The sequence below is a fragment of the Zonotrichia albicollis genome, chromosome 2 (genome assembly GCF_047830755.1).
Source record: "Zonotrichia albicollis isolate bZonAlb1 chromosome 2, bZonAlb1.hap1, whole genome shotgun sequence".
Classification (NCBI taxonomy): domain Eukaryota; kingdom Metazoa; phylum Chordata; class Aves; order Passeriformes; family Passerellidae; genus Zonotrichia; species Zonotrichia albicollis.
The window spans coordinates 99,716,190-99,731,612 of NC_133820.1; the positions used below are offsets into that span (position 1 = coordinate 99,716,190).

Genomic DNA, 15,423 nt, shown 5'->3' on the forward strand with positions numbered 1-15,423 from the left:
AAAAATTGCTCTGCAAGATGTCATCGTGATACCAAGACCATTCTTGTGGGAAAAAGCAAATCCTTCATCCAAGCAGCCAGCCCCTCTCACAATTTCCAGTGGATAATTAATAAATATGAAGGCAGACAGGGCAGATTCTTGAAAAAAAAAAATCAGTGGGCTACTGAAACTGTTTTATCACATCTGACCCAGGATGTTCCTTAGCAGCCAAAGGTACAGAGGGTCACCTCTGTAAAAAATGTGGAGTAAGCGTAGGCTTGGCCTGCTCATTTATTCTCTCTCAGACCTCTCCATATAGATACTGTAGCATTAGTCTTCTGTTAGAGACAGGCAAAATAAAGAGTCCCAATTAAGCAAGCTGTGTCCCGGGGAGCACAAGGGAAATAAAAAAAGAACCACGAGCAGAAAATGAAATTAGGGGAAGCTAGTCAAAGATCAAAACCACTGAAGAACAAGCCCCAGCAGCATCATCTTACAACCACTAATGGAGGCAGGATACAGCTGCTCTTGGTGACAAAGCTGTGCAACACTAACAACATACCACAGTCATATTCTCAGTATTTATGGCTATGAACACAGAAGAAATGGTCCATTAAGGGAAATAATTACATCTTGAACCTCTAAATCAAGTATAGTTGTACAAGCATAGATGTCCCTGTCTCCAACTTTATTGTGTGTTTTATCAAACATCAGCTTGACAGAAAGGAACTGAAACTGCTTTCAGTTTAAAAAAAAAAAAAGAAAAACAAACCTGTGAGAAAATTTGGAACAAATAGCAAGGACACAAGGTTGTAGGGTTTGGGATTTTTTCCCCCCATGGAGAAGAGAGTCTGCCTTTAAAGAGCATTTAGAGAACAAGATTGAAAAGCACTGCCAAGTTCCCAATGAGCACAGCTACATAATATTTAATTTATTCTGCATGTGAAAGTTAACAGAAGCTAGCTTGTCAGGGACCATTTCCAAGCAGAAAGTTAGAAAGGATCTCAGGGGCAGTGCTCTGAACAATCACTACATTACTGTTCCTCTTTAACAACTGAACAACCACAGAAAGGACAAAATGGCAGGATCCCACCCAGGGAGCACAGCCCAGGCAGAGGACAGGAGGTCAGTGCTGCACTGCCAAGCAACAGCTGGAAGTTATGCCCAAAGAAGACCTCAATGAGGTGCATCCCCTGCTTTTCAGGGAGACCAACCTTGAACAAGTCATACAATTCCTCTAAATCTTCAGGAAGAATTGAAACGTCTGGGATGACAACTCGGAGCTTAAGAAGAAAGAAAATCATGTTAGTGACATCACTGACACAGGCAGACTCACAAGCTGTTAGGTGGAACAGCTGAAAACCACTATTAAAAAAATCTTTGTGCTGTTTCCCCCTTCTTTAGGTGCACCAGTTGGACAAATCCATGAAAAGAGAAATCCCTCAAGGGCCATTAGAAACAAAGACAGGAAGTCCCTAAGCTACAGGTCACAGAGGCCAGGGAGGCATGGCATGGTGCTGTCTCTCCTCTTCCCCAGGCATCTGCCAAGGGCTGGCCACAGTCACAGATAAGGTGCTGGGCTGGACAGTCCTGCAGCTGTTCAGAACTTTAAAGCCACCCTAAACTACAATAATGCACAAGAAAAACCATCAGCATCCCAGGAAAGAGCTTTTTGCAAAGTCAGCAATGATCTTTCAAGACCTGGTGGCCCCTTTTTATAAACTAAACCTGTGTGTCCAGAGGCAATGCTGAGCTACCTCAGTCAGAGCAATAGCCTGCTCACCACGTTCTGCTTGGTGGTATCTTCGTGGCTCTGCAGGACACGGATGCGGTGTTTGTAGCGCATGTGCTCTATCTGTTCCACAGAGTGGTCTCCAAATTTCTGTAAGACAGGAACAGAAGTTTATTATTTGTGTTGTGTTGTATTATTTTTTCCTGCATTATTATTATTTCCTGTATTAATTGGAAATACACTTATATTAAAGTGCAGTGAGACCTTGAAGAAAAAGCATACACAGTCTATAATTCATCTAGGTACCCATACTACACCTAGTCTTGTGCATGAGAGCACTTCAGTCATGGAATCTGTAAAGATGTGTATTAACTTTCAAAGCATCTAAAGTGAATCAAACCTTCTTCTTTAAAATTCTAACTTAATTGACTAGAAGATACAAAGAATTCTTTTACCTCATAGGAGTCATGAATCAGGTTTGCTATTTCAGTCACTGGAGAGGGTTCCTGGTCATCACTGAAGAATGCATGGTGATTACCAATAGGTGGCAGAGGGCTTTCCTCGTTTTTGACATGCTCTAAAAACCTGAAGAGAGGAAATGTGTAAGAACATAGATCACATTGCACTGTGCTCTTCTCAATTCAAACATGCAGTAGGTCTTATGGCTCAGATTTAGAAATAAATTGAGTTTTGGGCAAGCTAGACTTTTCAAAAATGCCCTTGTGATTACTCATCTGAGGAACAGTAAGCCAGCCAAATGACTAAATGCTGCCCAAGAAAGAAAACTCCTGTCTCCTTGAAGTCTGGAGCAGGAAGCCTGTCAGTCCAGGGAAGGCACGGAGAGCAGCAGTAAATATTGCACGCTGACGCAGGCGATGCAGCTCTCGGAGTGCCAGGAAATTTCACAGGACATCTTGTCCGACGTGCAAAGCCATTGTTTGAGGCAGACACTGCGACAGCAGCAGCAGCAGGGTGACACAGAAGGGCCCTGGTGCCTACTGAGCAATGCCTCTGTTTTAGGGCAGAAGAGCCTGAGGTGAAAGCAGCACTCCTGTGTGGCCATACCTGCTCAGGATCATCAGGGCCTGCCCATCATCCTTGCTGTTACACAGATCCACGGCGTTGGCTTCCAGTATGGCCAAGCCCAGCTGGAAAATGGCTTTGATGCCATCATAGAAGAAGCAGTCCACAACATTCACAGCACTTTCCAGGGGCATGATGCTGAGGAAAAGGGTAAGGAACCAGGAAAGAGAGATGGAAGCTAGGGCTGTCAGATCCTTCATATGTTCAGCCAGCTCTGGAAGTTGCTCTTTTATAAGCTCTTCAAACACTGACTGGTCTACCTGAGCACCTACAAGTTATAAAGGAACAGCATTAGTCAGGACTGACACAGGAAAAAATTATTTTTTTAAGCTAATCACTGCTGTCAACTGTTAACTGCAAGACTTTCTTAAAATTTAAACATGAAAGGTACACATACATCTACAATGACAAATGCCATTATCCTCCTGCTGCCCAACCCTTGTGTCCATAAACCTTACTGTACAACTTTCTTCAAAAAGTGTGTTAATTCTCCTAAGTGCCTTTAGGGTGCAATGAAACAGCAATAGCAGCAGCTGTTGGTCTTGGCTACAAAAGCACATAATAATTAAGTGCTAGCAAAAGCAATCTTAAAGCATTTTATTGCTCCACTTGGGATGTATGCAGTAAAAATAAGACAGTACACATTCCTCTCTGATGTATGTACTCAAGCAAGTGGGCAGCAAAGCTGTTGCTCTAACTGAGAAAATGTAGGATGGAAGTCCAGATATACCTACACACACCAGGCAGGAAGAATAGTATTTACAGGAAAGTACATGCACACATACAAATATATACTTACAAACATATGTATCTACACATAAAGAACAAAAGATTTGTGCAATGCCCAGATAAAAGATTTCCTAACTGTCCCAACCAGTTTTTCCAAAGGAGCAGATCTGGGCTCTGGTTTAGCTACTAGCTCAGTTCTGCTTTGTCAGCAGCTGTTACAGAATCAATGTCTTTTCTTCTCAATGAAGTAGACTGTGTCTACAAACCAAATTTGCCACATCAGGGCTTTGACCAAAGACACTGCAAGTTAAAAATATTCCTGAATATAAAATGCAGTCAGCTTTTCAGTTATTTTGTCTTTCTTTTCAAGTTATTTCATTTCTTTCTTATAGTCCATAATCTGCTAATATTAGGACACAATTTTAATTGCTGAAACATATATCCCTAGCACTCAAAACTTCTGTTGCTCAAAAGCAGAATATAACCTCAACAATTTGTGGCAGAGAGACAGCATCTTTTGGCTTTGCATCCAAATCATAGGGAAAAAAATAGCTAAGACATTTCTCTGTCTTAGAACCTTTCACATCAGGCAACAAAGAGCTTCTGCTGGTGACTGAACAAACATTACAGCACCACAAATCAAAAATAAAAGCCCATGGTCATCCAAAAAACTTCTAAGAAACACATCAAGCATGATGTTTTGAAGAAAAAGCTTCCCATAAGATTGAAGAAAAGGAGAAAAACAGACTGGAGTTACTCAACAGAGGGCAATTTTTGTTTGGGATTTTTAATAAGCTTAATGCAAACAATTTAACAGCCATAGTTAACACAGACCCAAAAACCAGAGCTGGATTTAGAGGTATTTGAAGGATGCCAGAGACAGATAGGCAAGACATATAAATAGATCATTCCAGACTTAGAGACAGCACGAGCAAAACCAGAGCTTTAAAAGGAACATGCAACACTGCCCAGATCTTTCACAGACCTTCTTATAAAAAGTGCTGCCACTGTAGATGGAAGTGAAACAGTTGTATTAACATGGACTTTTCTATTTTTTCATGTGTTTTCATTTTTCATGAAATCTGAACAAATGAATCTGATTACAGCATGAGACCATAATGAGGTAGGAAAATACCAGCGCATGCATTTGAAAAATGATGACCTTAGATGCAAGATAAATGACATCTTCCAGACTGAAAAGGCAAATCAGAGAAATGAAATAAGGTTTTCAGTGTTTCAAGAAATACAGTGTCAATTTGATGATAGTCTAACAGGTAAAGTGGGGTAAGATGCCCTGCTGGTTTATGCAGGGGATTAAAAAGTCATGCTAACTGAGAATAGGATATGCCGGACCCTTGCCACCACTCTTAGCCATATACAACCTGTTTGTATCTTGCACCTATCTGCCTACAATTTCCTCTATGCACTGCAGAGACAAGAAGGACAGAGGGAATTCCTGAAGAAGGAGCCCTGCCTGCAGGCTTTTCCCATTTGCAAGCAGTGAAATAATGAAAAAGCTTATGAAAGGTGTCAGAGCTGGCAAGGCTGAAGGAGAGAGATGAAAGTAAGAAGGCTGAGTAGGACTGAATTGCCTAAGTTTTGAAAGCAAAAATTCTGGCTAACTAACTAAACACACATATAAATAAATAGAAGATTTTGAAAGTTATAAAGAAAAGGTCTGAGACAAAAGGAAGCTAAGAAGGCCTGTATAACCAAGGTCATTAATTTGGTAGCTGTTTGGAGGGCAGAGATTACAGGCTGACACTGCAGAGGAAAAGCACAGTGACGAGTAGCAAGGTCAGAGATCACCAAAGTTATTGAGAGATCAAAATTTGGACAAACGGTATTGGCAGGGTGCACAAAGAGGAAAAGTTTGGTCTTGGAAGTGTTATACAGGAAGAAACAATACAAAGTTTAGACAAGAGCTGGTTGCAAATCAAAAAGAAGGTCGACTGAAATGCAGAGCCAAGAACACTAACTCAAGCAACAGGAACCAGAGGAGGGGCAGTGTGGAGAAGATCAGTAGCACAAATTTGGGCATGTTAAGTTCTAGGGTAAAGCAGAGCTGCAGAAACTGTGCTCAGTGAAGGAACTATGCTGCAAAACTGCACCAGTGCCACTCAGCCAGGGAGAGCAGGGCAGCTTCCAAATTGAATTCCTGGCTCTTCACACTGTGAACTATGAGCTATGGCAGCAGAGAGACACAGCACTTCTTCCTTGGGATAAAGAGGGCCAGAAAACAGAGACAAGACAACGAAAACTTTCAGCACTTACACAATGTAGGCTGTAGCCATGGCAAGTGACAGGCAAGACACAAAGCACAAATCAAGAACAACTCAAGGCAGGGATATGGCTGGCCAGGTGAGACAACTCAGGTGAGCAGCACAGAATGCTACTTAAGGAGAATAACCCAGCAAACATCAGAAAGTTATGAGTAATCCAAAGCACTCTGCTGATTTCTAGAAATGCTTGAGTACTGATAGAGCTGTGTTTTTCTCCTTTAATCAGGAAAGGACACAGACAAACATGGAAGTCAGTAATCAAAATAGGATTTTAAAGTCATGTCTGGAGACAAGAAGAAAAATTCTGACAAGTGGGACAGTTACAATGCCCAGAAAATACCAATGGCATTCAAAGCACCACAAAACATGCTAAACATCCAGCTAAACTTTGGAATAACTCAGCTTTAACTTACCTTCTTGCCAGTCCAGTGACAAGACAGAAACTGAGCAGTGACACAGTGTCTAGAGGGATGTATGACACCCCCATCCTTCAAGGAAAAGACTGGAAATCTTCTCAAGTGTCTCTTTCCACTCCATAGGCAGCACCCCAAGGGTGCCCAGACCATTCCTAGCTCCCAGAACCTCTACTGCCAGGGACTTGCTCCTATCTCACTTTCTCACACGTGACCCTGGTCTCTCTCTTTGCCACACAGCAAGGGTGTAACAGCAGATGCTGCAGCTACAGACTAAGGTTAGCAATAAAAGGGAAAAGCTACCAAATATTTCTGTAAGGGAAGGAAGTGACTGCAAAGAACATATACTGCTTAGCCCCTCTCTTTCTGTGCATTAGGCAGTCTGCACAATGATCTTTAAAATAATGGCACTATGCAGGAGCACTATACAGCACTACACAGCACACACAGTGCATGGCACAGGGACTTGTACCAGCTCTCATTACAAAGGGCTAGTGTAGATGCAAGCCTGCATTGCTCCAGCAGCCAGGCAATTCAGAGAGTTCAGATCACAAAGCAGATCATTCCTACATTCATCTTAAACAGCCTGAGTCTCTAACACTGCACACCCCTAGCCAAGACCCACAAGCTCTTCTATTTATGTAACAGCCAAAAGTGTCCCCACCTTCTGACCAACAGGAAAGAAAAAAACCAACTGTGAAGTTGAGCATTTACAGATCATGCAGCTCAAACTCTTCAGACCAAAACAGCCCTGGCTGGAATCTGAGCAGCCACTGCTGCTGTCCCTGCACACCACACAAGCAGATGGAGCACCTCATCCATGGGGTCTGGACCCCAGCTGACCCTGAGCATTTCCCCAGCCCTGTGCCACAAGGCTGCCCCTTCCCAGCCTGCAGGACAGGGAACACAGGCTCACCTATCACTCGGTGGTTGAAGTAATCCGGCAGCATCCGCTCACACACAGCAACCAGCAGCCAAAAGGCTTCTTCCTCTTTGGCATACAGCAGCAACACGGAGGTCAAAATGTTCATAGACTTACAAGGGCAAAGAAGAAAATGGGATTTGTTAGTGACAGCAAATCCTACTGAAAAGAGCTCAACTGTGGCTATTTTTATAGAAAGAAAAGTAGCCTAACAGGATGTAAAGAACTAAGGAAAAAAAAAAGCAAGAAAAAGAGAGAATCCACAACAAATACATAATTGCAATCCACAGGCACAGCAAGTTTTCCAAGCTTATTCGTAAGAGCAACAGAAAACAATGGAGAAAAGCACAGTACTGGATTTGCCAAGATACAAAGCAGGTAACTGATACTGCAAGATGTTTTGGGGCTGCTTTCACTGCCCCTTATTCCAGTATCAGGACCACTCTGATGTTAATCAGAATTCAGGGAGCTGACCAGCTAGACAAATGACTTTCCTCATTTATCATCAGTTTTGGAATAAAGTGGCAGAAAGGTTCATTAAGCCTGTGCCCCAGTGCACTACATAAAAATCTCATCTGTGCAGGCCAATTCACCCTGCACTGCTTCCAAGTATTGTCCAAGAAATGCCCTTTTCAACAAACAGAAGCATCAGAAACAATTTTTTCCCTTCCTGTAACTATAAATGCAGTTTGCAAAATGCTGAAGGAATATCACTGGTAGAACAGAGCCTTTTGGTGAGACTATGTAGTTGTTTTCCAAGGAAAAATGACATCTAAATATCTAAAAATAACATTTAAATATCTACTTTTCCAACTAAAAGGTCTTTATTTATAAAAAGCACCACTGAAAGCACTCTTGAGAGAGCACCAGAAGGGGAGAAGCAGCAGGGAGCACAGTCCCTCGGGGCACGCCCCACCTGGCAGTATCCTATTTTGGGGTTCCTGTGCGCGTAGGCGGTGAGCACCCTGCGCAGGGCAGCGATGCCAGTCTCGCTCTGGAAGGCCGGGTGCTCAGGCAGCGAGCGGTGCAGGTCGCGCTCGATCTCCTCCCTGGCCATGCAGCACCGGCCCATGGAGGCCTCCACCAAGTGCACGTAGTAGCCAGGGTGCGAGGCGAGATCCGTCTGTGCATCTGCAGGCACAGGAAGGGAGGGAGAGGAAGACAGGTTTAGCATCATCCTTATCCACTCCCAAGTGTTGTGGGAATTACTGCTCAGAAGGGTATAAGCAAGGTGGCTTTCCCCAAGATCTGTGAATACCCAGGCCTAAAAGACAAAGCCGTAGCAGAACATAGATCTTAGAAACTAAGTATTAGCAAAGCTCACATGACACAACATCATTCAGAACACCCTGATTGAGCAAAAGATGTCTCCAGCAGGAAGTATTGGTTTGGGCTGAAAGTATTGGTTAAAGATCATCTCATTCCAACCCCCCTGCTGTGGGCAGGGATACCTTTCACCACACCAGGTTGCTCAAAGCCTCATCCAGCCTGGCCCTGAACACTTCCAGGGATGGGGCACCCACAGATTCTCTGGGAAACTCCTTCCAAGTGTCTCACCACCCTCACATGTTACTGGGAGAAATGTACTCAGCACTGTTCATATCGTTCAAGGAGGAAAAGCTCCACATTTACAAATGTCTGAGTATGCCATATATTGGATTAAGGACTAAACTTGAGATCACACAGTAGGCACATTCTGGCTCTGCCATATTTGTCGATGAAATGAGCTGTTTTTTCCATCTCCAGTTTCTGTAAGCCTTGCCAGCATTCAACAAGAAGCAGGAGCAGGTCTGCCAACTTTGAGACTGTCATTATTTTGCAATAATCTGATTTGTCTAGGGCTAACTCAGTATTTACGCTACAATCTAATTGCTGCTTAAAGATTAACATTGTTTTATGAAAACATGATGCTAATTTTAAATTACATAGATTACAAAGATGTTATTTTGATTCTTCTGTACATCATATGATATCATCCTGAGGTAAAACTTCTACACATCTACCCAGGTACTTCCTTGCATTTATTAGTTCAGTTCAGATCATGTCTTTTCCTTAAGCAGTATCACAGGTCCCATGTAAAGGACATTAATTGCCCTTGAGAAATTTATTGCCTAAATGTTTTGCCATCTCCAGAATCAGATGATGCCTACAGCCAACATTTCTAAGCATGCCCACCTGAGAAAAGCAGCCAGAGTTTGCCTCTTAAGGATTCGGGAATTCCCATAGCAACAAGTTTTCTGATTTTCTCTGTGCGAAACATGCACACGGTTCTGCCATACTCCACGAAATGGTCATCCCACAGGCTCTCTTTGATTTGCTCTCTAGACTGGGAACAAGAACATACATTAAAAAAAAAAACAAACCAAAAAACCAACTCATGTTTTTGTTTACCAGTTCTCATGTGAGAACTGGTAAACAAAAGCATTTCACATATTAGAAATTCCACTACCAATGGAAATGGGAAGTCTGCTCTAGGGACTTTAACTTTCCCCACTTTGCATATCTCATTCACCACACAGGGATAAAAATTAGAAATATTTACCATAATGAAATGGGGGGAGGGAGAAGAAAAAAATCCAACCAAATAAAAAAGTTGTCCCGTATCTAACTTCTCCAACCAATACAGAATGCATTTTACTAAAAACATCTGTCTGAATGTAACCTCAGCTTTTTAAAAACAAAACCTAAAACTCCTACAGCTTTCCCCAAATGTTACATACCTTTCCAAAATCAAGGCCTGGCATTCCTGACTGATGAAAGTCTGACCTTAGTGCTTCTGCATTGAGCAAGTAATTGTTCTCCTTTTCACATTCACTTCTCTCTTTCCCGTGTGAAGCCTCTGTTCCCAGACACGCAGGCTCATCATCCCCCAGCGTGCACACGGATCCAAAGGCAAGGCTGTTCTGCAATGCCAAATCAAAGTGGTAATGACTGAAAAGGCTAAGAACTACATCCTCAACTGTCCTCAAGACAGAGCTGGGTTACCCTTTGCCTTTTGCATCAAAACCTTTAACACCTTTCAGGAAGAAAGGTCTTACTCGAGACTTTATACAAACTGTCATTCATTTGCATGTCAGGAAAAGGGTTGTTACTTTAAAACAAAAGTTGTTAGCCAATTCTAAGTGTCCTTGATGACAAGATATCCAACAGTCTTCTACTGTTATGATTTGAAAGACAAAATCACAGAACAATTTAGGTTGGAGAGGACTATTGTTTTCAATGCCCTGCTCAAAGCAGGAGCCCTCAGCCCTGGTTGCTGGAGTCTGTGCCCAGTCAAGTTGAGTAGCTCCAAGAAAGCAGAGAGCACTGCTGCTCCGGGCAGCCTGGTCCAGTCCTGCCTAACTATGAGGGGAAATTTCTCTTTATCTATTTAGATTTTTCCTTGCTAAACCTTGAAGCTGTGGCTGCTTGTCTTTCAACTGGCATATGGAAGGAGAGTTTGCCTTTATCTTCCAGCTCGCCACTATTTGGCAGAAGCCTGGCTGAGGAAGCCCTGCTCCCTCCACCTCTCCTTATAAAGCATGTGCTCCAGCCCCCACCATCTTACAGCCCTCTACTAGACTTACTCCAGATAATCAATGTTTTTCATGTGTAATCAAGCAGAGTCAAACCTGGACACAGTACTCCTTATCAGGCTCATAAGTGCTGAATAAAAGGGAATAGCAACGTCCCATGACCTGCTGGTTACAATCCTGCTAGTACAACCTGATATGGGGTTGTCCCTCAGCATTGTAGGAGCAGCTGACTTACAGGCTCAACTTGTTCATGACTCTTCCTCCTTTCCCACACAGCTGTTCTTCAACTGGCCCATTCCCAGCCTCTCCTGTCACATGGGCTTGTTATGCCAGGTTTCATATTTGCTTTGTTGAACTTCGCGAGGTCTCTACCAACCCATTCCCCCAGCCTATGGAGGTCTCTGTGAAGGGCAACCCAGCTGCCCATCCCAGTCCCTGCTCTCCTCAGCATGTCAAGCACAACTATGCTGTGAGTGTCCTCTATCCCACCAGCCAGGTCTTCAAAGGTGGCATCAGATAAGCATTGGCTCAAGATCAATTTGGGGGCCTCCCAAAGAAGGCAGGACACTGGAATAATGGATATTAAATTATTAATAAAATAAAAGCTCAGTACCTGATTGTTATTTTGCAAGTTGTTGCAGTGCAATGTGTTGCTGGAGTTCACCTCTTTGAACCTCTGGAGCAGGTTCTCCACCAAAGTATCTCGGTCCTTCAGCTCAATGAACTGAAAAGCTGTCTTACTCCTTATGCTAACAATGATGGGATTAGGGAGAAGGCTTGTGTCCTCCATCTTCTCTATACTGATTACCTTTCCCAGAGACATTACAGAAAACACATTAGGCACCACATCCACAAAAACATATTCAAATCTTCTACATGTACCAAAACACAGCATTTCATATGCATGCTTTAAATGTGGTTATTCATATCGGCTTTCCTTGATCAAACACATCCAACTGCCTGAAGTTCATGGTCTCTCTAGAAGCTCAAACCAAATGCCAAAAAGTATTCCAGATGCCTTTTTTTTTCCTAAATTACTTTTCATCCCACTTCTAAACAGCAGACTGAGGGAAAAGATAAGAAAGGAGTGTATGATTTTAAAAAAATGATTTATAAAAGGATCAACTTGATCAAATTCTGGGTGTGGAGGAGGAAATTTACTTTCCCACCTTTGAAGATGAGGAAAAACAGTTGTTTTGTTAATTTTCATTATGTATACAACACTGTTCTCATATTGTTTTCTATTTCTGCAACAGAAAGGTAAGTTGCTACAGTTATGATATGATTTGGATGTTACTCTATTATTAGTCCAGGATGAAAGGAAAGCTTTAATTAAGAGATCATAACAGCCTTGTATCCACAGCAGATGAGGCAGCAGGTGTTAGCTGACAGCTTCCTTCTCCTGTTTTATTCCCACCACCTTCCCCTGTGCTCTCCCCCTCCATTTAAACTCATCTATTGATTTCATGGAAACTTGTTGGTGCATCACTGCATGCATAACATCCCCTCTTTCTCTCTGCCCTACAGCCTGGAAAAGTACCCATAGGTTTGTTAAAGGCTATCTATGGAGGGAGAGCTCAACACTTGTGTTGATCCCAGGCAAGGATGCCTTTGTATGCTGGAATGGGTCCAAGCAATCCATCAAGATCAGGCTGGATGTATGTGTTTGTGGAGCTGGGAGAGGAGCCCTGTCCAAGTCTTGGGCCAAGCAGATTCTGTTTTTGCAGTGTTCTGTCCTGCTGCATTACCTGTCCATACTTCACTTTATGGATAGTTTTGAATCACCCATATTTTTAGGAGCTCAGGCCCTAAGGAGTCCCAGAACAAGCTGTACAACCATCCTGTAGGAAGGATACACACAAACATTCTGCTCTTTTTCATCAAACAACACTTTGTCAAGGTAAGTCGAGTGGCAGCAGAGGCTTAGGGTAGAAAAAGGCAGATAAGGATCCAAAATTAAACAAACAAAAAACTCTACCTCTCTAAGTGGGATGATCACAGTGCAGCAGCCATTTTCTTTACTGGCAAAACAGATGTAACTGTCTGAAGTATACATTGTCCCTGCTGTGTGACAGCGACTGAAGGGCGTCCAGAGAGAGCAGTCCACAACCTCGTGCAGCTTCTCCTTCCTGGGCAATCTGAAGAAGGCCCGAAAGAATTCATTCTGTGCTCTGGCTTCAAGATCCCTTAAGAAAAAGCAGCAAGAATGAATCACGAGATCCTGAAAGTCAGGACATGCAGTGTGAGGTTAACTTTTCTTGTTGGCCTCACCAAGAGCAAGGAATACAGAATAAAAGCACATGCACAGCAATCTTCAGTGCCTATGTGAACAGAGCACTCTGCAAGCAACTTTGAAATAAGTTAAAAAGAAAACATTATCAATAACTGCTTGTTTAACAATAAGGTCAAAAGCAACTAGTATAGTATCTAGGAAGGGAAAGGACACTAATTTGAATCAGCTGTTTTGCCGGTTTGGGGGTTTTTTACATTATTTTTTAACCACACATTTTCTATGGCCGCTGTATGACTTTACAGACTCCAAGAGTTACAAATTTCAGTGCCCAGGAGACAACTAAATCTTTCATCTGATGAACATATATTGAGCAAGGGAGATTAGCCTAATGTTCCTTGTTTCCCTTCACAGTAGCATTACCAACATCACCCCAGGGACTTGCACCTGCGCCCAAAAGTAATGCATTTGCTCAATGACTACTTCCAAAGTGGTCAGTAATAGAAGTGCTAATGATGGTGGGTGGCATTTACATGATGGAATCCTTAACTTGCAGAGGTATCAGCCTCAGAGAGCCCTCAGAACAGTTTCAAAACGCAGAACAGTTTCAGGTCACTTACAGACTCAGCTGGGATTAACAGCACCAGCCACACTCAGTTTGAACTTGGCCTCCTTCCAGCCACCCATCCACATTTAAGTGAAGAGAAAAGTTTAAATAAATGAAACTTTCATTACTGAGCCATGGTTATACAGACTTGGCTTTGGGGACCTATTTTTCTTCTCCTTTCTTAAAGAAGAAGCCTGCAGTAAATTAGAGAACTACGCAATTACATTATGAACAGGCCATGGCTATTAGCTCACCAAGAGCAGCCCCAGAAACATTAGGCTTCAAATTCTATTATTTTCTTTACTACAAGTAAATTTTTCCTAGCATGATTCACCTTAGGGAACAGGAAAAAAAAAAAAGATTGATTTTGTGCCACTGAAAGAATTTAAAGCGTGGGCTGAAGCACAACAGGGAGTGGTACCTTGGTGCTGTAAATCCCTCCTCCACTCCCTCCTTCACCGACCTCCTTCTGCAGACACCTTCCCTCTGCCTCAGCCCTGTCCCCTATTAAAATATATGTTGAGATAAATGAAGGCACTGCTTCAATAAGTAAATAAATTATTTGCTTGTGTTTTGGTTTTTTTTAGTTTAGTTTAATCCATAGAAAAAGACTTAGCCACAAGAAACAGGGAAGAAGACAATCCAGAACAGAGACCTGAGAAGGGAGGATCTGTATCTGCAAGCAACAGAAAAGACAGAATGGGCTCAACCAATGTTCAGCTTCTGTTTCCTTCTCAAGCATTATCTTCCTTAATAATATTATCCAATCCAATATTATCCAAAGAAAGCAGACAAATAGACTCCTGTTTTTTCACAGAGAACAAAGAGAAACCTCTTTTTGAAGAAAGACAAAAAGGTTGCTCCTGAGCTGAAATTCCACAGCAAGAGTAACTCTGATAAGTGCCTGCAGCGATCTACCATTGTGACAAAGCTGGATCAGGATATGCCTCCTAGTTAACTCACCACTAAAATATTTTCCATTTCTGCACAGCACAGATGAATGCTGCTGATAGCATCTGCAGTCAGGTCTGGTAGAGCTCTGCTCTCCTGCTATTGTGCTGCAAGGTAAGAGCCCCCCAGCATCTACTTGGTTGTGAAGATTTCTTGACCTATTTATGTGAAAAGAGGCTTTATACAGAAGAGTGGGACCTCTACTGAGGCATGCATGTCTGTTATTTAAGAGCTGACTGTTTCCTACGCTCCAAAATCTGAAGTTTCTGAGTTTTCAGGATTTTCCTGCATTTCCTGGGGCTGTGGGCTCCACATGCAGGGACTTTCAGACAACAAACCACAGGATTCTAAGCTGAAGAAGAATGACACTAGTCACATCTGAAACCAAGTAAATTCACCAGCACTGTATCCACCCCCACTCACCCGTGGAAGGCTGCCAATCCCAACATCCCTGGAACTGCCTGTCCCCCCATGACTCACACAGGGACACCACAGGGAACACACCACAGCCAGGGCTGCTCCACACACAAGTGCTGAAATGGGCCAGCCTGCTTGGGGGAGGGATCCCGCAATAAAAAATGGTAGCAGAGGGACAAGATCCTGTCAGCACCTACCACTGTGGGCTCAAACAAGAGGTTTTATTCTAAAGTTGAATACCAAGAATATATTTCCTGTTAAGCAAGCAAATTCTAGGGCTTAAAGGTCTCCCTTCATAAACACAGCCAAACAAAATGAGAGTTGGTTAAAAAAAACCCCAACCCTACAACTCTAAAAAACCCACAAACAAATTTAGCTCCTAAAACAAGACAGGCAATTTTTTAAATATAATACAACAAAGATGGGCCACATCACTAAGTCCCACAGCTTCCATTTAGAGTTTCACAAGACCTCCAACACCAAACAGAAATGCAATCTTTCTACTTGCACCCCCACCTGTTCTAAAATTTCTACTCTTGCTTAACTATTTCCAAGTCAGTTTG

The 15,423-nt window shown here is 42.7% G+C and overlaps 1 protein-coding gene across 2 annotated transcripts in view; it reads right to left on the minus strand.

The window, feature by feature from the left end:
• Positions 1-15,423, minus strand: part of TBC1D8 (TBC1 domain family member 8) — a 49,870-nt gene that overhangs the window by 5,082 nt on the left and 29,365 nt on the right. For both annotated transcript variants that reach the window (XM_074535796.1, XM_074535795.1), the window contains exons 6-15: positions 12,634-12,841; positions 11,269-11,463; positions 9,861-10,043; positions 9,316-9,466; positions 8,057-8,271; positions 7,135-7,252; positions 2,777-3,062; positions 2,167-2,296; positions 1,763-1,861; positions 1,194-1,262 (exon numbers count right to left, since the gene is read on the minus strand). In XM_074535796.1, the coding sequence (XP_074391897.1) occupies positions 1,194-1,262; positions 1,763-1,861; positions 2,167-2,296; positions 2,777-3,062; positions 7,135-7,252; positions 8,057-8,271; positions 9,316-9,466; positions 9,861-10,043; positions 11,269-11,463; positions 12,634-12,841 (1,654 nt within the window). The remainder of the gene's footprint in view (positions 1-1,193; positions 1,263-1,762; positions 1,862-2,166; positions 2,297-2,776; positions 3,063-7,134; positions 7,253-8,056; positions 8,272-9,315; positions 9,467-9,860; positions 10,044-11,268; positions 11,464-12,633; positions 12,842-15,423) is intronic.